Below are 24,091 nucleotides of genomic sequence, written 5' to 3'. Positions count from 1 at the left end.
TATAAGACCAAGCATTCCTGTATACCTGGTACGCAATTTTGTGCACATATTGAAACAATGAAATATAGTAATTGTACTATTTCCATTAAAATAAATACTGCACCTGCATTTTATAAGATCAAATGCTTAAGTTCTTAGTTTAGAATTATCAAGTATTAATGATGGAGGTGCTAAAGTGCCATTCTATGTAGTTTCTATGTAGACAAAGCTTGTTAAATCAACTTTCAGGGAGAAACCAAATAAAGTAAGAATTAGGCAAAATTTGAACTAAGAGAAGTCAAAGGAATGCCACAACATTTGGCAGCAGAATGACAGAAAACACAAGCTTTATTTAAATTTCTAAAAATCTCATCTGCACTATCTTTTTCTTCAGAAAGCAGCTGTCAGCTTGTTTTCAGAAGCATGAAAGCAATGCTCTAGAATGAAGAGATACACAATGTTTGTTGTCTCTACCTGCTCCCCTGTAGCCATTCTGCACACTTACAACACTTCGGCATTTCATTCCACTCAGAATACAACTTTCCCATTTGCTCACCATGTATCCCCTGTTCCACCTTTCCTGGACCTTGTCCTGTGCTTGATAACCCCTTTTATTTATCATTTGCTGAAAGGTTAGGAAGTGACAACCATTTGCACAGGCTTGTTTATATCACTCATGTCAAAAACAGTGGTAAAGACAATGATAGGATGCTTGTTGCTCACGTTTCTTTTAAGGCCATACAACTTCATTATCAATGACAGCTGGACTGGATCAGCTGTCAATGAGCTTAGCCAATGAAGTGGCAATGACTGTGTGTGTTGGTGCAGCCACTGCATGCTCATGCTGGAAACACCACCAAGGCTGTGAAGAACGCATTTATTAATTCATTGCACCTATTTTAAAAGTGATACATTTACATCTTGCAGTGGGACTGCTGTGCAGAATCAGTCCTTTACGAGAATGCATGCAGAAGTGCAAACAACATAGACTGGCAAACCACCACCACTGCAGTGTTACAACTTGGCTGTCCTGTAACAGAGCCATGGGATGTGTGAGAACATCTCCAGCCTGCTCGACCTCAACTGCAGCATGTATCACTCTGTCAGGATCACAGTTGCCAGTGGACACACAGCAGCATGCATTACATTTGAATTAACTATTTGAATAAACAGGTTTGTTTGCAAGTACAGTTTTATGAACTCTATTTGAATGACTCCCCATAGCCCTTCCATAGTTATTCATTTGAATTACCCAATATGAATTACATCCAAATGATCAAGTTTACGCTGCATCTTGCTCAGCCCTGACTATTTGCTTTACAAAAGGCAGGCCCAATGACACATATATACATGGTTCTTACGTCAACAGCACACAATGAATGGGGCCCAGGGAAGACATAAGCACTTCTTCCCGAGTCCTGTTTGCTGTGTGCTGTTAACTTACAATGGCTAACCAACTAGGCCCAATATTCACTTTGAATATATGCTTACTTGCTGCTGTTGCAAACAAGAGTGAATGAGCATTAATGCCTACAACAAACATGACTGGTTCCAATGAGCAACCTTTCTTTCACTATCACTAAGTAAAATTCGTTGTCACAACAAGAGCAAGCTTCCCTACCACCCAAGCTAAAGGTCTAGGTGGACATGACCGGCAATATGGCAGACAGCTGCTGGCCAAGTCCAAACAGTAGGGAAAGCATGCCATTTTGATGCAATTAAGGTAAGTAAGAGTAATGTAAAACACTATAACCTGGCACCCTGAATGAGCACCATTAACTTGCTCTTCTGCACAGCTGCTAAAAGCCATAGTTACTGATCTTAATACTCTCTCTGGCCCTTGGTGAACTGTAAAAAGCAAGCTAGCCAGAGTTTAGCAATCACTGCTTCATTAACATCAACAAGTCAGTCATAAGCTGTACATATGGCTGATGCTTGGTGAACACAGGGGATCCTTTAGCATTGTTTTCCAGCAGATCAATGTGACCCCACAAAGTCATACATGTCATCTGCTAGTTTGAGGGTAATGTCCAGGCCCTCACAATGCCTTTGGAGAGCAGTTGGAATGCCTGAAAGACTGTGAAAAGCGCCAGAAATACTTCCTGCCATGGAGGCTATGGTGTCAGTGTCACCGCCAACTGATATGGACAGCACGACGGCACGAACGAAAGGGTTCTCGGTCTTTGGAGGGAAGAAAACAAGACACAGATATTAGCAGCCATGCACAATTCAGTGTGCATAACAAGAGTGTAAAACCGTAAAACACACTATGAGTGACTGCTCAGGAAATTTTCACCCCCCCCCCCCCCAACAATAAATCTACAATGTTTTACATCACAACCTTGAACACAAGAAATAAATTTGTACAAGTTGATGCTACAACAGAGCCAATCATAGCTTAGCTAATATGCTCTGTCCTGAGCAATAAATAAATTGCACGTTGGTGCTATCTCATGTTTGCAACTCATATGAAAGCAGCCTCGTCATCAGGAAAAGAGTTGTCTGCCACCGTTGTCTGGAGAGGGCCGAAAATGCGCGTTCAAATCCACGGTCATCAAATCTGTCGAGATCTGAACACAGAAACATAGAGTCCTGACAGCTTTTAAACTAAACTGATTTTTTTTAAAGAGGGCACAAGGCCTGCACTGTCCACTTTCTCATCTATAGGCAGGCCAAAGTGGCAATGAAATTGAGCACAGGCATCATCTTCAATATGCTGGCTGTAATAACACATTATCAGCATGTACAAATAAAAAAACTAATATAGTAAAAGCTTGCTGATTTGACACTCCCTAATTATCCATAATATGAAATAATTTGGGCCAACAGTAAAGTCCAATCCAATGAATGCATTATTTTCTGACAAACATTTGTTCATTTGGAGATACAAGGCCATACACCTGTTAATTCAGACATGCCACACAACACATTGATTGTGCTTGCAGCAATGCAAATTGCAACACAATAACACCACAAACATCAAGCTGAAACTCAGTTGCACAGTACACATCACTACGCCTATCTCTTGGGGAAAAAAATAACTACAGAAACTTCCTTGCCGATTATTTCTCTGTTTTAATCTTAACTCTTTTTTTGTCCAATTTTCCCTGTGCATGGCACCATCTCCATGTGAGACGGTAGGTGACAGTAGTTTCCTTTCAATTACGCAAGGCACTACATGAAAGGCACTTTGATTGTGGCGTGCACGCTAGCGTCACCTTTGTTGACTATATCGTGGTGTACAACCACAGTATTGACCAGTGACTTGAATGAAAAGCATGATTAATAGGGTTAAAAATTGCATTTTATGCCACTGCCATTGCACCAAGAAGAATGTAAAGAAGCCCTCATTATTCTGCAGCACTTTCCTGTGAGTTCTCCTGACATGTCTCACGCACTTATCTACAGAAGTTGAAAAAAATTGCAGTTTGTCCCGCCAAGTTCCTATAAAATACAGGAGTAATAATTTTCTTCGTGAAATAAAAGCAAGTTGATACAGCAAATACTTCAGTGGTGCTACTGACGAACTGAAATTTCGAGCAATTTTTAGAGCAGCAAAATGTTAATTTTGGAGCAGTTTGGAGCACTTACATACAGATTTTGGAGCACTTTGTAGCAAATAAATGGTAACTGCTGGACACGTCTAGGCTATTTCAATCACTTAAAATTGACAAGCATTATTCCAGAAAATATTTGCTTGCTGTAAAACAATGTTGCTCTGCCTCTAAATACAAAAAAGGGAAACCTAAAACTGAGTATCTCTTTAATTGAAATGAAAACCTGTTCACACAGCATGCCATAATTAGTTTACTTGAAATTCAGTAAAGCTGCTCAGATGCTGCCTTTTACACCTTATGAATTTTTTATTCACAGCTGCCAGCTAAGCCATGTTTTCAGCAAGGCTAGAGCAAGCATCAGTCAGGAACACTTGTCAGACTCAATGTCATGAATATGAATGCTCTTCTTTGCCAGGCGAGCCCTGATGAGCCCCTGGTAACGCTAAATCATTGCTTTAGACACCAGGCACTTTTAAATGGGCTGCTTTTCTTTGGAAAGTGGAAGCATCTGCTCAGCAACTGGCTGATTCACAACTTGTGTCGAATGATTATTCTGACCCCAACAATTCAGACAAGCTCGATTATTCGTAGCTTAGAAGAACTTCTTGTTGGGCGAGTTGGTGCATATAGCAAACAGTTTTATAACTGCGCAAACAAACGACCACAGAGAGAGAGCACACACGGACTGCACCTGTCCTTGTGTGCTCTCTCTCTGCGGTCGTTTGTTTGCGCAGTTATAAAACTGTTTGCTAATATGCACCAACTAGCGCAACAAGAAGTTCTTCTAAGGTACAGATGTTCTACTGGGGGCTATGGTTTTTGTGTTCCCCCTCCTGTAAGCCGTGTTCCGGAGATCATCGCCGAAATCGTCACTGCGAAGACTGCGCCTGTCCTTGTGTGCTCTCCCTCTGTGGTCGTTTGTTTCAGCAGTTATAAAACTGCTCGATTATTTGGGCTACTTTGTGGCACCTTCACTGGCCCATCAATTTAATGTGCAAGTACGCAGTCGTGCAGGAGGGGCATGCTAATTTGACCACCGAGTTGAGCGAAATAGTGATATTTTGGCTTTGATACGTCGCTGGCATCGTCGTGGCATGGTCGTTGGTGATGTCGCCGTCACCTCCTCAAGACTGAAACTAGCAAAGCCTACTTAATCCAGCACCAGCTGCACCCAAACCGTAGGACAAGCGAACCCCAGCAAGCCATTCACGAGGTCTGTGGTGTTGGCTGCACGCAACCAGCATTTGTTCATTCATACGTTAAATTGTGACATGGTCCCAGTGACTTCAAGTTGTTTAAGCACCACCAACGAGGAACACGACAGTTGCTAAAAAAAGCCCGCCGTCATTCGGCAATGATAGCGTGATCGACTTCTCGGTCGCGGTTATGTACGATGCAGTCTGCTCAATTCCATATGCCGCCCTTATCATCCACCGCTCACGGCCGGCTGATACAACTGATAACGCGGGTGGAGCACCGCTCTCACTACTGATGAAGCGCAAAAAAGTGTGACATGGGAAAATGCATCGCTCCAAAATCGCAGTTCTTTTACATTGCCAGGGGATGATGATTCGCTGCATGCCTTAATTGTACTTTCGTCTTTCTGTGGCGACAGCATGACAATGATAGAGACGCATGTAGCAATATCATTGCCAGATCGTAGGCAAGCATAAGTGCGAGCAGCAATTGAGACAAATTTCAGCTTTATTTTTGGACAATCCGTTTCGGAGATACTTTCACGTTCGTGACATTTCGTGTGTCTAGCACTGGATGAACAATAGGTCGATGAACAATACCATTCCTGGCCCAGTGCCAAGAATGCCATCACCCATAGATGCCGATACGTCTGATGGTAGCGACACAAAATCTCAGGAAAGCTAACGTATCCCCGAAAGTGGTCTTCCGAGAAAACGGCAGACTTTTTAAGGCACTAGTGGAATAAAGTCCCTTGTTTTCTGGCGAATTTCGATATATTGGACTCCCCATTATTTGGAATTCTAGGCGGTCACCGTCTAGCACGAATTACGGTCGGCGACGTATAGACAATGTGAAGTTAGGTTTATTAGGCCACTTTAGTCATGCATGCTATGAGCATATGTAGACCACTGCGGCCACACAGGTATTGGGCAGTCACTTATTTTGGCGCACTTCTGCTCAAAATCGTTTTTTATCAGGATGGTACAGGAAATCTTGGTTGACGCAATTTAGCACAGGAGTGGGAGCACCGATATTTGTTACTTGTTCTCTGTCCATTATGACATTTTCTAACGAAATTTTACACGTGTGTGAGTACTGGCGTCTAAAAACAGGCTCAAGTCTCCATGAGACCCACCATGGGATGAAATCCTGGCCGCAGCGGCCACATTTCGATGGGGGCGAAATGCAAAAACGCTCATGTCCCGTACATTAGGGGCACGTTAAAGATCCCCTCATGGTCAAAATTCATCCAGACTCCCCCACTACGGCGTGCCTCATAATCAAATCATGGTTTTGGTGTGTAAACCTCAGAATTCAATTCAAGTGTTCATGAGCTGGCAACCCAATAGTCCAATAAATTAGCCTGTTTGCATGGCAGATACAACAGTTATTGTAATGCGGGATTGTAATAAAACTTATGGCATGAGAAATTTTCATGCATTCTGGCATGTTTTCGCATGCTATCAGCTGTCTCGACATGAGTGAACTGTTGTTCCATGAGGTGCACAGGAAGGTAGTTTGTGCAGGGAATGCATGTGGCTATAGGATACCGAAATCTTTGCAAGATGTGGCGTCGAGGCACACTACTTCATAACTGGGCAGGGGCGTAGCCAGGGGGGGGGCTTATGGGGCTTCAGCCCCCCCCCCCGAAATTTTTTCGTGCTGTCCATGCACCGCCGACAAAAGCAACACCCGGCGCCGGAAATCATTCTGGATTTTGTCTGGAGCATCTTTTTCACGCTCGAAAAGCCATTTCACCGCGAAAATTGCGCACTCGGGCTGAATTTCGCGGCAACGCCCATGCACCGGGAGTCACATAACGCAAGCAGCCCCATCCGAGCACAAAGTTTCAAGGATGTTTTCATGGCGAATAGGCTCGCCGCGGCATTTCGCGGAGGCCGCGGAATCTACACTCTATCATGGAATTTACGGAGCGCGTGGATATCAATTCCGAAACATTATGGGTATAAAGTTCTCAAAAGCTTTTGATGTGAAAGGTGCATTGACATTTCCAAACGTGTGCTTTAGATTTTCAATTGCGGAACTTTGTAAGTTTAATGCTCCCATAAATATTTGACGCCAAAGGTGCGTTGACTTTTCCAACGTCGCACATCGGGCCATGCAACGAAACAAGCCAAATGAACACACTATCAGACAAGTTGACAAAGCCCTCAGCGAGGCCCGATGAGACGAAGTGTTGTGGTGGTTCCTTCGTGCCGTCATGTCACATAAAAAAATATAATTTATTTTTCACCTGCGCCAAAGCATCCAGTGAAGACACTAAAGCCAGCCAAGGCAACTACGCTCTTATTTATTTTTTTCTACTTTGACTTTTAATCGCGAGGACACATTGAGCCCCTTAAATATTTTGTTCTCGCTCCCCTACCCGCGCGCTGCCAGAGCCAGCCAGAGCGCATGCGTTTTTCTCGTGTTGCCCCGACCACCGCGCGGCGCACTTCGGTGCGCTTTCGGTTTTCTCTGGCCGAGTGCATTTTCTCCTGGCAGAGCTTTGGACGCTTTTTAGCTAGCAGACGAGAAAAAGAAACAATGGTCGCTGGCCGCCATCACTGTGGAGACTCGACGGATTGCAGCGCATTCGCTTGAGCGCAACCTCTCCAGAAAGTCTTGTCTCGCTGCTGTAGGATACCAAGCAGTATGCGCATGGTTCTTGGTGGACCAAGCGTCTCGTGCTTTCTTCGATATTCCTTTAATAGCCATATCAGTTGCCCAAAGTAGGCATTTTTGTGACCAACATACTTACGGTGCCCCCACCCCACAAAAGGAAAAAGAAGCGTTATTGCGGTGCAGCGAATTGTCGCATAGTGAAAGTGCTATTTTGTTACTTCTTTTGCGGAAAGTAATGGGCCATGGGACGCTTCAGCTGCCGGATACTCTTATTATATTATTGCGATAGCAATTATATGGACACTCTAGGCGCATTGCTGCCGTCGCCGTCGCCCCCATGTTCCGCATAAAGTCCAAGTGCGATAGCATCGTGACCCCGCTCCCCCTGCTGTATGTGCGAGTGAAAGCGTGTGTGTGGGGGGGGGGAATGGGTGAGCCGATGATAGTGGCTCAGTCTTGTGTGCGCAAGGGAGAAAAGTGAGGCGCAAGCGCGCCGCCTTCCGTCGCGCGCGATACATTGGGGGGAGTGGATGGAATGGGGGCAGGATGTAGGGTTCTGTGAATCTGTGATTGCGCAAAATGTTTATTTGCCTTGTTTGACGCATTATATACCGTGACTTTTTCTTAGATACGTAGATTTATTGGAGACTTACTTATACGTATGTTTAAATATCTTGTTGCGAGGTTTTCTGTATACGTGCAGTTAACTTCGTTTCCAGTGGCACTTTTTTGCCCTTTATCCAGCTGTATCTTCGCATTTGTATATTCCATTGCATCTTCGCATTTCTAATGTACGAGGGCGAGTCAAATGACAGTGAGCCTACCCACCCCGCGCAATTATGGTTCTGTTCATTATCTGCAAGGCCTGCGCGTAGCACACAGACATCTCTCATTTACAAAAGTGGCACGTAGGTGTGAGGGTAAATGTTCTTTAATGCTCTCATACACTGGGTTGAACATGGTTGCGTGCCGTAATGGACTCTCCAGAAGTTGAGCAGCGTGGTACCGTGGTACCGGTTTTTGACAGCTGAAGGTGTTTCCCAAAAAGAAATTAGTCGCCGTATGGCTGCCGTGTACATGGAACATTGCATTTCATTGCCCACTGTGGAGCGTTGGAACAAACGGTTCAAAGAAGGACGTGAAAGTTGCAAAAGCGATCCGAGACCGGGCCAAAACCATCGTGCAATCACCCCCAACAAAATTGCGAAGGTTGATGAGCTGATGAGACAAGAACGGAGGACAAGCATCGATGAACTCGCAGAGCGTGTGAACATCAGTCACGGTTCGGTTCACACCATAAATCACGAACATCTCGGTTATGGGCTCCTGTGTGCGCAATGGATGCGCAAGATTTTGAACCACAGCCCGAGTACGGAGAAGATCAGCTCTGCCTTTACTCATCTGATCCGGTATCACAATAAAGGTGACGATTTCTTGTCTGCAATTGTGATCGGAGACGACCCATCATGCCACTACTAAGAGCCTGAAACACGACGGCAAAGCTTACAATGGAAATATTCAAATTCACCTTCCCGAAAGAAAGCAAAGGCCATCATTTCCGCCAGAAAGGTGTTGTTGACTTTTATTTTTCGATCGTCAGGGGCCATTACTGATCGAATTTGCTAAACCTTGAGAGACTATCAATTGTTTCCGATATTGTGAAACGCCGGATCGGCTGCGTGTCGCAATCAAGAACAAACTACGTGGAAAATTGGCGAATGGGGTCATCTTGTTCCACGATAATGCCCGTTCCCACGTCGATGATGCAGTTAATACAAAACTGGCAATGTTCAAGCGGGAAACGCTGCAGCATCCGCCATACAGCTCAGACCTGTCGCCTTGCGACTTCCACATTTTGGGGCAACCGAAAAAACAGCTCAAGGGAACCAGATTCGTCTCGGACGATGTCGTGAAAGTCACTTGCAGACGTTTTGAAGCAGCAACCCAAGGAGCTTTATGAGACGGGAATTGCGCGACGACTCTTTAGTCAATGGGACAAATGTCTAAATGCTCATGGGGGCTACATTTAATTAAAGTAACCCGTTTGTTATATATTCGCATTGGCTCACTTTCATTTGACTCGCCCTTGTATATTTTGCAGAACTCCAGCTTTTTATACATGCTCTCTGTTGCGACTATAATTTCGGTGCATTTACTCACGATACACGACCGGTGACAGCTGTTCCGGCGCAATACATTGGAACAAATGCCAGCGCCATTGATATTTTGCACTGTCCGTTGCATACGTACATGAATGTAAACACGGTTCTTGAATGACAAAGTTTCATTAACATATTTGTCCTCAACTTGTTCATTTCATGGCCCTTACATTTTTCATATCAGTGGCATCACTGCTTTGCTGGCTTCGAACTGATGTAGTTCTAAAGTTTGTGTGATATTTTCCTTACTTATGAAATAGACAAAGTAGATGGAAGCATTGACGTCAGTTATGTTGGACACAATTTTTGGCACATACGAGTATATTCTTTTATGAAAAAATGCATATTTTACTTGTATTGACAGTGCGTAGCGTTCAACAATTCGTTTACAGCATCTTTGGCAATGGCAATGCAGTTATTATTCTTGTATTTGATCCTTAGGCAAATTGTTTAAGAGGAAGCTTTAGCTCGGGCCCTACTCCGGCGCGGCCTACTTAGATACATGTAAAAGGCAGAAACGGTTTTCTGAGATAACTCCTGAATCGCTTTTAATGAAATTTGTTGCGTTTGAGAGAGTATGTTAAATTTTAGTGTCTGTTGGAAGCGGAATTTCAATTTAGGGGCTGAACTTTGTTTAAAATATTTTGAAAATTTCGAAAGTTTGAAAAAACATAGAAGCACGAAGTTTAAATATTAATAGCTCCGCATCAAGAACAGATATCGCGGTTCTGTAAACGGCATCCATTACACCATTCAAAGTGGACAAATTCGATATGTCAATTTGTATCTTACGTGAATTGGTTATGTTATGTACAAGGGTTCTGCAAAAGCCGTATTTCCATAATACTTAATATTTTGAGACTCATGTGTAACATATCAATTTTGTCCACTGTAGATGTACTATTATGTACAATTCACAGAATTGTGATATCAATTTTTATTGCTGATTTACAGAGTTGTAAACTTAATTGTTTCGTTTTTTGAAAATTTTCTATTGTTGCCACTTTTCAATAAAACATTGACGACCTAAATAGAAAATTCGAAACAAACAGTCACTAGAATTTTAAGTTTTTCTTTTAAATGCAACAAACCTCGTCTAATTTGGTGCAGTGGTTGCCGAGAAAAACGAATACTCCTTCTACATGTATTTAGATAGGAGCATCCGACCTAAGGTTTCCTCTTAAGGAGGAGGTCCACTTGCAACGTGAGCCCCCCCCGAACGAAATTTCTGGCTACGCCACTGTAACTGGGTTATCAGTGCCATTTGAGCAGCTGCAACAGGCAATAGTATCTCTGTACTGTTGCGCAAATGGTAACTTATGGCAACCTCTAAAACACATGACTAACAACTACGGTACACAGTATCTGTCAAGCAGCGACAAGCATGATTTGCATACTCGTTGCAAGTCATACCACGTGCAGAATCATGTGCAGCACCTTTTTGCGTGGGAAGAAATACTGCATTTGGTCCGGTAATCTTCATACTCAGCCTAATTAAACATCATCCTCTATTTAGTCACTGGCCTTCAAAGATGTCATTACGGTGGCTAGAGGAGTAGGTGCACTGACCGAGCGTAGTTCATCTCTTCTTCACCTAATTACGCAAGAACGGCACTGCTGTCAGTATAATGGTGCTCCTGCGCAGATTGTTGTTTGTATGTAGGGAAAAGTTTGGTGTAGACAGGAGGCGTGTTTAAAGAGACCCTGAAACGATTTTGACGATTTTCTACAAACGTAGTTAGTCATTACAGTAAGTGCTTCTGATCATTATTTGACACATCTAAGTGCTCCGTGTAAAGCATGTAATTTATGATAAGGTTTTAAAAATGTACATCGCTGCCGATAGCAGCACACTGCTCAGCTGAATTTTCAGCCGCCCCTACCCATTTGACGTCATTCACCCAATTGACATCAGTAGGGCGAGCTATCCGATTGGCTGACCAGGGCGTGTTGTCCGTAATTTTTCCAACTTTATGGCAAACAAATGTTGTTCGTAATAGTTGGAATGCGAGTTAATTCATTTCTATAAAAAGAAAGTAACAGAAAGAGAATGCACAAGAACAATTTCTCAGTACACTCAAGCACTTCCGGCACACAGCAAGTGTCGTCTGCTTGTGTCACAACGTGCTTCGTTTTGACGAGAGCTCCGAGGTCAGTGTCGGTCTCAGTCTTTCCGCGAGCACCATGATTCGCCTTTGTTACGTTGTGGGCTGCAAACGTAGCGACTCGCCCTATGTCAAGCTGCGACATCGTGTCCCTCTGCAAGGCAGCAGACTAAGGGAGTGGTTCCAGCGCATCAGACTTTTGCTATCCGATCAGCGGATTACTACCACAATAGCCTTTCACGAGTGCGGTATTCGGACAAACGCAAGCGCAAGGGGACAGGGCCTGGTCGTTTGACCGTGTCATTTCACGGGATGAGCAGAAGCGCAAATGTGAATGGTCTGCACAGTGCAGCCACCTGGTGGCACAGTGCTCAACCAAACACAGTACAGTCAAACCCGGCTATATCGAACTCGCAAAAAAACGCCTATCAGTTCGATATAGAGCATAATTCGATATAAGCCTGCTAAATAATTGGATGTCATAAAAGCACATACCATTTATAAAATCACTTTATTGACGAAACTAGCTTAGTTTCGCATAAATTAGTCCTGCATTTTCTTCTGCTTGGGCAATTTCGCTGCCTGCGACGCACGCACTTCCCCACGTTGTCTAAGGAGTCCGAGCAGCTAAGGCCGCAACCTTCCGCATTCGCGCAGAAGCACCGGACTAATGCGAGTGCACCAATCACTTCGGAGGATGTGGGCAAAGGACCGTAGTTGCTTTCCTCAACGTGCCTACTTTCATTTGTGCTCGGTACGATGTAGGCGATGTAGTCTTCGTTTCGGGATCTACTGTCGTCGCAACACCATCATCTGCACTCACAAACTTGTCCACCGTTGATTCGAATGTCCCGGAAATTTTGACAGCTCGCTCCAAACTTCGGCAAAAGCGGCAACGGCTTCGTCACATTCATCAGAATTTACAGTCATCACCGAGCACGCGGAAACCGGCACGTATGAAGAACGCCTCGTACACGGCCGTGCGTACGCGTCGGGCGCCATGGGCAACAGGTTGCGAGTCTGGCCACTTTAGCCCTAATCATGCTGAGAGTGCTCCTCGGAATCTTGCACGCTGCGGGGATATCGCGTTCGACGCGATTTATGATTTCGATCTTCACGACGAAAGGCGAATTCTGCCGCTTCATCACGGCAACACTGCGGGAGAAGGCCCACAAGGCGCAAACACGATAAACCAGAGAAGCAGCCAGACAACTCGCACTTTCGCCATCTTGCACGAAGAGCGCAAAGAGCCTCTGATTGGCTGTCTGAGCAAGTGCTGTAGGCGGGTCAGGATAATTTTTTGCTGGGGAGTGTCGATAGATAGTGATCTAAAGAAAGGAAGGAAGCTTGATTCTGCAACCCGTGAGGGAGCACGGCGAAGCGTCGTCAGGGGAGAGGGAGTGGGAAGTGAAAGATGATAGAGAAAGAGGGAGGATAATAGACCTCACTATGCGCGACAGGGGAGTGTCGACGGCTCGCCCGAATAGCCCGAGGCAGCGCGGTCACGGTAGGGAGAGCGGTTGGATGGAGCCGTACCACCGGGTTTCCCCGCTACCGCGAGGGAAAGCCAACTTCTGGGGGCACTTTTCCGCCGCTTGACGTTCAATATATCGGGAGTCACTGCAATATTTGTTCGATGTAAGCGTAATTTTTGCTATATATACTCATTGTAACTATACCGTGACCAGAAATTGTTCGATATATAGAATAATTCGATGTAAACGGGTTCAATATAGTCGGGTTCGACTGTAGCAGTAACGAAATGTATTCTTCTTTGCAGCTGGTGTAAATTTTTCGCAGGAGTGTAATCATTAACACGTTGTTTTTGTAAATGTTTAAAATGTTTTACACTTGGTTAGAGCAGTATTAGCTCTTTGTTTGGCTGGTTAAGCACTGCGCCAACGGGTGCCTGGACCGTGGAAACCGATCAGGCAGCGCACGTACGTTTGCGCCAAAGCTCCTTCATCAGCTTGAGTTTATGCCTCCAGCCACCTGTCGGTACGCCCAGCTCGCCTGTGGTTACCAGAATACCAGACACGTTCGGCGTTGCGACAATGCTCGCAACGCATGCTGCTTCGGTAGATCTCGCTTGGGGTCGACTGCCAAGCAGCTGGCGGAGAGATTGGAGAGGCTTCGCGCGCTCGCTCCTAGAGAACCGGAAGTTGACGACACGACGTGCCATCATGACGCAGAGCAAGTGAAGGCGGAGCTTAGCCCAGATCACTCGGGGAACGAGTTGAAAAAAATGCATGGCTATGGATGAGGGTAACTTGTAATCGTCCATAACTCTCTTAATATGAGACGCTTTACACAAATTGTGGTGCGAATGATTAATCTTAGCTGTACCCTACGTGTCTACAAAATTTGACCGAACCATTTCAGGGGCCCTTTAAGGATATCACTGGCACTGATTTTAGGTACGATGTAGGCTTCAAATGCCACTTGGAGAAGTACAAGCAAAGCTGTGCGAGCAATTCTGCTACTGTCAGGAAACACACAGTGCTGCAATTATTTTCTAGCTTCCATGCAAGAACCTTGCATTACAGTTTTAGCAGTTTTGGGCAAGTGTGGAATTATTTTGGAGTTTTAGGCTGTGAACTAGTGTGTAGTCTTTTCGTAGATTTGGTGCAGCGAAGTATCGATGATGATAACGATTCGGAATTTTAACAGCACAGCAGCGGTGCAGGCTATAATACGCCAAGCGCGTGTTTTCAGAAGTACCTTATTTATCAAAATGTGGGGAGTTTGTGGACATAGCCAAATAAAAGTATAAAAACATGAAATGCGCTACAATTCCTCTAGGGTTCCTGTGGCCTTTAAATACTTAAAAATACCTTGATGTGGCCCAAGCAGCTCATCGCTCAATCAAAGCATGGGATGGAAAGAAATTCCTTGTTCGTAAAAGCATTTACAATATATTTGTCTTCATTTTTCTAAGCCGGGACATGTTATTAAAATGTGTAGCACATTTAAAACTTCACTGCAGTGTTGGCATGTTGGTTATGGTTTAGTACTTAACAGGTAACTATGGGCCAGCCTTGTGTGACCATTTCTTAAGCGACATAGGATTACCTCGTAAAATCTTTCTCTGTGGTGACAACTGTGCGATTTCTGCAAAGCCTGTTTTATACAATAAAGCTTGTTATGTTCTTGCTGATCCCATAGTTTCTGCCAGTGTTTTACAACTGCAGTTTCTAATGTGCATTCATAATCCTGCCAAGGTAGGCCGACATTGTATAGCTCCAGATCTTTCGTGCCAGATGCCATAAATTCTGATCCTTCGTTACCGGGGATTCCTACATGACTAGGGACCCAGTAGAAAGTGATGTTTAAACCTCTGTTATGACATTCATTGTATTGATTTTGTATTTTTCCTCAGTGAATTATTTCTTGGTGTTACCCTACATGTGAGAGCTTGAAGAGAGCTCTAAGAGTCACTAAATATGACAGATTGTTTATATTCTCCTTTCAGGATGTCTTCAAGATCTGACAAGATGGTATAGAGGTCTGCAGTTAATTAACACAGCAGCACGACTATGACTAAGAAGTCTCATTTGTTTTTCAAAATTATTTGATGTAACTGCAGCACCTAATAGTGTCAAAGGAAAATAGTGTCACACGTAGTACACCACCTGTGGCACTCCATTCTTCTGTATAAAACAGTTAGAGTTGCAGCAAACATCACCTGAAAGATTTGGTCCTACAGGCAGCTTTTGATTATACCAAACATGCGCCCTTTTATTACGTATGTCCAAGTCCATTAAAACCCATCTCCATGTCGTATCATAAGCTTTTGATGAATCAAAGAAAATAGAGGTGCGATGTTGCCTTTTGGATGAAAGATTCATGGATTTTCGTTTCTAACCTAACTGGCCGATTGCACTGCGAATGGATCTAAAACCACACTGATACTGATCGAGTAACCCGTTACATTCCAAAAAGTGCACAAGCCGCTTGTTGACCATTCTTTCATATGTTTTTCCCAAACAGCTGGTTAAAGCAATGGGAGGATAACTGTTTGGATTGGGGAGTTCCTTTCCAGGTTTTAGAAGCAGTGTAACTATCGCCTTCTTCCAGGCTTTTGGAAAATAGCTTTCCATCCATAACCTGTCAAAGAGGTGCAGGATTGTGTCACATGTGTTTGTGTGTAGGTGTCTCAACATTTCATAGTGCATGTTGTACGGATCGACTGAATGGCTCTTTTCAAAATTAATCGCATCGAAGAGTTCAGTTGCAGTAGGACAGTTGTACAGCTCAGTACTATCCGAAGTTTTTTCTTTCCTGCAATCGACTTGACCTTAAGAAACTGAGGAGTGCAGTGAGCAGTGCTCAACATTCCAGCAAAGTGCTCCCCAAGTATATCTACTTGTCCTTTAAGATCTGCTTTATCGTCAAATATGGGGAGTGTGTAATCTCTGTGATCATCAATCTTTCTCACTTTTTCCCAGACTACTTTATTGCTTGTATGGCAGTTTATGGAGCTGACGTATCCCACTCATGATGACCTTTTTGCTATGCGTCTTTCCCTCCTAGCCTCACTGCGATTTTGTTTAAACAACAAATTTTCGAAAGTTGGGTATCTGTTTAGTAGAGACCACGCACAGTTTTGTTTCCTACGAGCTTTATCGTCATTCAGCCATGGCATTGTTCTACGAGGAAGCTTCCCTTCTAACAGCGGTACAGAGTTTAAAGCTGTTTCTAAAACTTTTCTAGTTATTGCATCACATAAGTTGTCAATATAAAGTGCGATGACTTTATCAATTTTTAATTCAGAGCTTTTCAAAAAATGAGACCAGTCTGCTTTACCCAGCTTCCATCTCTTGTCTTCATACTGGCATTGCTGGAGGCGTGCCAATCTGCTTAAAGGGACACTAAAGGTTAATATTAAGCCAACATGGACTGTTGAAATACCATCCCAGAAACCTCGAAACGCTTGTTTCGTGCGAAGAAGAGACTTATTTTTAAGAGAAAATGCGTTCTGAAGCATCCGCGTACCTCTAGCGCAGTTCAAATCACCCGCCCTCCGATCGAGGAGTATTGACGTCATGGTCTCATAGTGACGTTGCGCCGTCGGTGAGTAAAACGGCTCCCGCAGACGGCGCTACGACTTTTCTGCACAAAACGCAAACGCGCGGCCAGAAAGAGCCAAGACAGAGCCGACAGCAGCGCGAAAGCGGAACTATGGTGGCTAGCGGAAGGGAAAGCGCACGACGATAAGCTGGTTCTTTATTTTATGACGCCAACTTCGACGCTCGTTGCAATGGATGACCCTGACAACGACACATTAGCTCGCGATGCTGGGCTCGAGTTCAGCGATTTAAGCACTGATGAACGTGACCTGCTGTTGAGGGCTCGCGCTGCCGGCGTCATTGCGTACTACTACGACGACGGCCTGCTTTGAAAGGCACTTCACGCGACTTCAGTAAGTCGGCGTTGAACCCGTAATCCTCCGCACGAAAATGCAGCGAGCACACTGCGTGTTTTTTCGGCTATTTGCCAGCGCGCTGTGGCAGAGGTACAGCCCTTAAACGGAGAGGTTCACTCGTTGGCACACAGTAATAAGTAACGTTGGATTCGCCGCTGCAACTGTCCTTGGCCAAGTTCCACGGACCGTTTGCGCATCCTACGACATCACATGGACGTGGCATTCTCGCTGCTTGTTCCAAATGCAAGTTTCCCGAGCCATCAGGACAACCGCAGCACGACGCGATAAAGAAACAACTGAAACTCCAAAGCGCGCGCGGCGCAAAGTCGAGCGCGCAGAGTCGAGCGAAAACGATACCTTTCGATCACCCATACTACTCAAGGGTAACGCCAAAATGTTATTTTTTCTTAGAATCGAATAGAAGTAGACAAGTAGCATATTCTTCCGTCTTATAATCTAATGAAATGATCTTTTGAATACGAGTAGTTGAGTACTAGTGACATAAATTATGATGAGGAGTGCTTTCGTCATCGGGCTAGTACCGGAATGTCGCTGGGGGGTCTCAAATCATGTCATGCATTTACCTCAATTTCTCGGTTACTAAAGCTCTGTTCGCGATTATATTGACGCCTCAGACGTTCTAGAGCATTGCTTTATCACTTTAACTTGACTTTCTGGTAACCTTTAGTGTCCCTTTAAGTACAATAGGGAAGCGGTCACTGCCACATGTGTTTTCCCTAAGGTCCCAAGAAAATAGCGTAGCAAGGGACGGTGTGCCATAAGAGAGATCTGTGCTTGAAGTAGATTGCATTTTTGCAATAAAATATGTTGGCTTTCCATCATTAAAGAGTTACATGTTCTGGAACGACAGAAAGCTGAGCTAGTTGGTAAGGATTCATTATGCAAAAAAGAAGTGAGGCGTGCAGACAGGACACAAGAGTAGAGAAGTGGACAACACGAACGCCGAATTGTTCAACATGAACGCCGAACGGCGTTCGTGTTGTCCACTTCTCTACTCTTGTGTCCTGTCTGCACGCCTCACTTCTTTTTTACATGTTCCGCTTGTCTAAAGATTGTTCTACTGCTCGACCCCTCGCATTGGTGTGGCTACTGCCCCATATGCTGTTATGAGCATTAAAATCACCCAATAAAAAAAAGGTTCTGGGAGTTTGTTTACAAGATTTTCTAGCTCATTTGTTGTAATATTTTTACCTGGCAGTAAGTTCGGTAATGTTTTTTTTTTATCTGAACCTTTACCACGACAGCTTCTAAATCAGTTTCTGCTTTACCATGCTCACAGCTACTCCTTGAGCAACCACTATAGCAACTCCTCCAGATGCGAGTGAAAACTGTTGCCTACCTTTCCAAAAGATCCTATATCGACATAGAGGTGCATTACGGCAACCTTTCAAACGAGTTTCTTGCAAACACGTAACAGAAGCCTCAGCTTCTTCAAGAACATCATAAATGTATTTCATACAGTCTACGCTCGTTACAAAGGACCTGCGTACAACAAACTTTCAGATATGACAGACTATATTTCAGCGTTAGCTTGTTCTACCTAATTTATTAATGCAACAAAGTTCACTTTTAACAGATCACGCTACAACGGACTATCGGCTCCAGCGGATGAAATTAGCGGCAATTTTTCTCAAAATCGGGCATATAAAACGGACTTTTGCTGTGTCCACACGGGCTGGCAACTGACTTGCAAGGGTGAGCCAACAATTGCGGCTCAATATCTTGCACGTGAGGGAGGGAGGAAAGCGGGGCGGAAGCACGCCAGCTTTCGCACACGAGTCACGGATGTGGCTGCTGCTAACGGAGCGGCCACATGGGGGCTGTATCTTGAAAGCAATCTCTGATATGGACAAAGTGTGCATCTGCGCAAGCGCCGTATGTTGAAAGCGATCTGTGATGTGGACAAAGGGCACGCCAGCGCGGGCGCTGCATCTTGAAAGCGATCTGCGATGTGGACAAAGTGCGCGCCCCCGCGGGCCTCATCTTTAAAGCGATCTGCGATATGGACAAAGTGCACCCAGTGCCAGTTAGCTTCGTATGTGCTGTACTTTCGACGTTTAGTTCACGTTGAAGCGAGAAAGCATGCAGGCCGATTCGCTTGCTGCTGCTGCTGCTGCCGCTGCCGCTCTTATCTTGCTCAATTTGCTATAGCAAACGATGCTTCGCCTTTGAGGTGAACCTGCAACTTTTTTTTTTTTTTTAATTTGGATGTTCGTCACTCACTCTTAGCAATAAAGTTGTTAGACACTGCGACAAAAGTTTCAGAAGTGAGGTGTCTCGGATATTACGGACTTCGGATAAAATGGACGTTCTTTATCAGATTATCTGGGTCTGTTGTAATGACAGTTGACTGCATTCACTCTTAAACTGTGGCAGGTCCAGTTCCCGGCAGCTATACTTGATGATGTGGATTATAAAGTACTTCACGAAGAAATGCTATGTAGAAATTCGCAGCAAAGATGACATACGTAAATGTGCAAAACGCTTGCCAAAATGTCTTCCAGGTCACGTGTCCTTTGGAGGGGCAGTGACGGTGAGTCTACTGCCTTCCGGTTTTCCAGAGGGCACAGCAGACTGTTTTGTTCGCCTACCAGATGTAGGCTATTCCGTTTGATCCGTATCTGGCAAACACACTTCCATCAGCACAGCACACTGTGGTGGTCTTCATTACTGGTGCTTGGTGAAGGTGCCATTTTCTTCGAAAAAATCCGGTCCTTTGGCAGTGATGTAGAGACCTGTGTGGCCTTCACCGCGCGCTGGCTGCCACCAGCCTTTGGGCCTCTGGGAAGAGAGGTGCTATGTGCGTCTGTTTTTTCTCTGGGTGAAGGCCGGAGCACTGACACCTTGTCCAGCAGCTCAACCTGGATGCCAACTGACACCATTGGCGGCGCATGCCCTCTAGGCGCATCCTGTGAATAAGTGCCTCTACTGGCAAATGCGATTCTCTTTCTGGCTTCAATGTATGATTTGTCCTTCCGTACCTTCAATGCAATCACTTCTTTTTCTTTTTTCCAATCAGGACAAGATCTGGAAAAGGCCACGTGCTGACCCTCGCAGTTTGCACAGCGCAACTCGTTTGTGCATGTCTCATTGCCGTGGTCCACGAGACCGCATTTAGCAAGAGTTGCCCTTCTGCGACATGACTAGGATCCGTGCCCATATTTCTGACATCGAAAGCAGCGGCAGAGATCGGGCAAATATGGTCTCAATGTAAGGTACAGGTAGGCGGCCCAGCATTACGAAGCATTGTAGTGTTGAAAGTCAGTCCGACATATTTGGTTAGAATTTCGTGGTCATTGTTCCTGAACTTTATTTTTCTTGCAGCTAGAACACCTTGATCAATCAAGGCTTCTTGATTTCCTCGTCTGAGCATTTTAGGAGTTCGGTGGCGTGACCAACACACTGTTGTCGTCAATCTTCTGAAGTTTCTTAATCTGTCTGCTTAGTTCAGCTGTCATAACTTTGTGCAAGAGGTCTCCAGAATTCATTTTCTTGGCTTTGTAGGTCTGGCCAATACAGTGTTCATTCAGTGCTTTGGCGATGAGGAAGGGTTACATGTCTTGAATTTTTCGTTCAGTTTCAGACATAATCACAAAAAATTTTGTGAAGCTATCACTAGGTTTAGTATTGAAGTTGACTACCTCGGTCCGGTGCTCTTTTGGCCTCCGATCATGTTTTACTGAAGAGGGGTTTTATCCATGAAAAAATGTATATGTTCGGCAGCTAATCTGGCTGCCCACCATGGAGTCCAATGCGGGAGTGTTTTAAAGACCACTAGCCATATGTTTGGAAGGGAGAAAAGTAACTACTATAACCATATGACCACGACCAAGGGAGGCCATGCCCACGTGGTTAAACCTGGCTGCCCGGAAACTTGGAAACGGAATGAATAGGAGACAGGAAAGAGAGCATAGTATAAGGGAAAGAAATGTTTAAGGGGGGATAGGAAACGGTGACTGCCGATTTCCTCCGGGTCGGTCCTTCTGGAGGTGCCGTCTACATGAAGCAGAGGCCAAAGAGGTGTGTTGCCTCCACCAGATACCTTAATCGGCTCAACCCCCAGGATACCCCTTTCGCCGGACACGGCTATGCCACACACGGCTAGAAGCGGGAGGGTCCAACCTCCATGGGCGGGTACGTGGTGTCGCAGCACACCAAACGCCTGCTCACGCCGACGCCCTTGCGAGGGCAGTCAAGTATCATTTAAATCAAAAGAAATAATGAGGTTCAACATTCAGAAGCAATCACCACAAGGGCTATGAGAGACGCCACAGGATAACTTTTTGACCACCTGAGGACCTTTAACATGAGCCTAAACCTAAGTACATGAGCATGTTGCATTCGGACTCAATTATAATACAGCCTTCAAGACACATAAACGAATCCACAACCTCATCATCAGCAACCCAACGATAACCACCTAGCCATCATCGCGGGTAAGTATTCCGTTTGGAGCTAGGATGTTGCACTTAGTGCTGAATCTATAGCTTCTGTGTAATTAAGTCTTCTTGTCATTGCCTTTCCTAAAGCTTAGTGAAAAATCCTTACAATCATTGACACCATAGCTGGCAACATTTTGGTTAACAAGGCTGAATTGCTTTATACAAGCCCCTTCCTTCAGAATCACACGTTCATACCTGGAAGAATGGCAGTGGCTCATGTGACCTGAGGAAGGCATAGATGGCTGTTGGGACTGACTTGTGTGCCGAGACGTCATTGCCAAAGAGGGCAGCAACTTCTTCGGCAGAGAGATCCCGAGGTTCATCGCACAGCACACGTCTCATATTTTGCAGTGATGTTGTGAATGGCTTGTCCACTGTTGGATCTGTCACCAGCCTGAAAGAATTATAACCAGAAAACATAAGTTTCAATTTAAATCAACACGAGGATTTTGATATGAACAAGCAGCAAATGCTAATGTAAGCAATACAGCACAATATTGTGAGTGAAATAACGGCAGCTGTGCAATAGCAACTTCAATTTTATTTGAGAAGCCTCATCAAAAAGTGACAATATTGGGATTTCAGCCACATACATGGCTATTGCTCAAATTTTTCCAGAAGTTTAGCATTGTAATGCTCAATTAAAATAACAGCTGAAGTGAGCAGTTTGGCTACGGAGAAACTTGCCTGTATCGTTCAACTTTAGATACCTGAACACAACAAATTTTACAGTTGCACAATATCTCCAGCATAAAGCAGGATATTATCATGTAGTGGTGATGGTGCAAGACAGGAAGACAGCAAGGCGATGTTGAACAATAAATTGTTACACTTTATTAGGTGAACATGTGCCCCATAAGCAAAGCAAAGAATAACTTGGCAGAGGCGATGAGAGCACACGTATCCAGCATCCATCCATCGAATGCCACCATACTGACCAGTTCGTTATTTATACATCCATCGGTAAACTGTCTGAATGCAGTGTTGGCGAGCAAGTACATTGTAGAAAGTGCTATTATTGTCCCGGACCATGCATGCAAATTGATATGAAAGGCCCCGCAATTCTAGAAAGGGCTAGTGCGTTCAGGACATGCATTATCTGCTAGCATGTCATGGCACAAAAACACAACAGCGTTAACAGAGTGGTACTGGCAAAGTACACAATCAAAACATTTATTAAACACACGCAGCAATATCATTATACTGATACTTAAAGCATAACTCACTGTAATGCTATAGTAAAGGCTTCTTCCACATGAATCTTAATACCTTTGACCCACTTATTCTGCACCTACATTTCTTCTGCACATAATTTTTTCTGTCCTCAGGAATACAGCCATTCACAGTAGCTAAAATCTTTATTTCAACGACTATATGCAAGATGGTCCTGCATGGATAAAACATTTTTATCAGTTTAACAAAATACTGCTGGGAGGAGACTACTATTGAAAGCTTGCAGCTCTTGCGAGCATTCAGCAGTGTTCGCCAATCACAGCAGAGTTGTACAGTCAAATTTCAACATAACAAACACTGATACTATAATTAATTGTCAAATAGAACAAAGTAAATCTAAACTATTGCCAATATCGGGACAGACGAACTTCGGTGAATTAAAGAGGCAGAAAGACCGCCATACATACTACTGATTCATTTGGCAGTAACTTGTCCTAACTCGCTATTTCAGGGTTCATATAACGAAAGCTTGGTCCCATAGAAACGTTTATGCGCCGGTTGAGACCTTTGGTTAGGATAGAATTAATTGGGATTGTATGGATGGTCCATTGTATAACAAAGGCACGTTGTATAGGGCTTTGTTATAGTGAGGCTCGACTGTACAGCCCTATATTATAACATGTAACTGGGTATTCTGTAGCAGTTTGCTTTGGAACCAGTTCCTTTTGGCTGTTGCCATTGGTCGGCGCTTCGTTGTCGTCATCCCTGGTGGGTGGGACGACAAATTTTGTTGACGTCACACAAGTTGCCATCATCTGGAAAGGAACCGGTTCCCTGCTACGAGAGGAACCGCGGAGAAGTGGTTCGCTCGAGGGTCGCGCGCAGTGGCGAGCATGATGTCGAGGGTTGCTAGGGCAACCGTGGCTGCCGGCTAGTCTCGCGCCAGCTGACGAGCCGGCACCTAGACGAGACGAGACAGAGACGGCAATGGCGGCTCCTTTGGTTGTGTTGCTGGCGAGCGCCGAAAGACAACGACGCGACGAGAGGCAATGACGCGACGCGTTCGGCATGGCCGAAGAAGAGTTTCGAAGGCATTTTAGACTCTCCAAAGACATAGTGCGACGTCTTTGCGATGAGCTGGAAGAACATCTCGGGCCTCAAAGATTTCGTGGTGTCGACACTACGATGAAAGTGATGTGCGCGCGTCGGTTTTTTGCCACCGGGAGCTTTCCAGTGCGTCGGGAATGAAGAAGCAATTGCACTGTCGCAGCCTTCGGTCAGCCGGATCATTACAGCCGTCGCCAAGGCCATTACGGTTGCGGGCAAAGAAAAAGGATGGGTTAGATTCCCATCCACGGTGCAACAGAAAGCCGTCGTCAGCTGCTGGCACAACACACACGACGCCTTT

At 44.8% G+C, this 24,091-nt stretch overlaps 1 protein-coding gene across 2 annotated transcripts in view; it reads right to left on the bottom strand.

The window, feature by feature from the left end:
* Positions 1 to 839: 839 nt before the first annotated feature.
* Positions 840 to 24,091, bottom strand: part of LOC126545478 (ADP-ribosylhydrolase ARH3-like) — a 37,071-nt gene continuing 13,819 nt past the window's right edge. For both annotated transcript variants that reach the window (XM_050193364.3, XM_050193365.2), the window contains exons 5-6: positions 21,706 to 21,904; positions 840 to 2,160 (exon numbers count right to left, since the gene is read on the bottom strand). In XM_050193364.3, coding sequence (XP_050049321.1) covers positions 1,957 to 2,160; positions 21,706 to 21,904 — 403 coding nt within the window. In that variant the 3' untranslated portion in view covers positions 840 to 1,956. The remainder of the gene's footprint in view (positions 2,161 to 21,705; positions 21,905 to 24,091) is intronic.

Source organism: Dermacentor andersoni, chromosome 1 (assembly GCF_023375885.2).
Source record: "Dermacentor andersoni chromosome 1, qqDerAnde1_hic_scaffold, whole genome shotgun sequence".
Taxonomy (NCBI): Eukaryota; Metazoa; Arthropoda; class Arachnida; order Ixodida; family Ixodidae; genus Dermacentor; species Dermacentor andersoni.
Note: the sequence above shows the minus strand (reverse complement) of the source record. Positions and strands in the feature narration are given on the sequence as shown.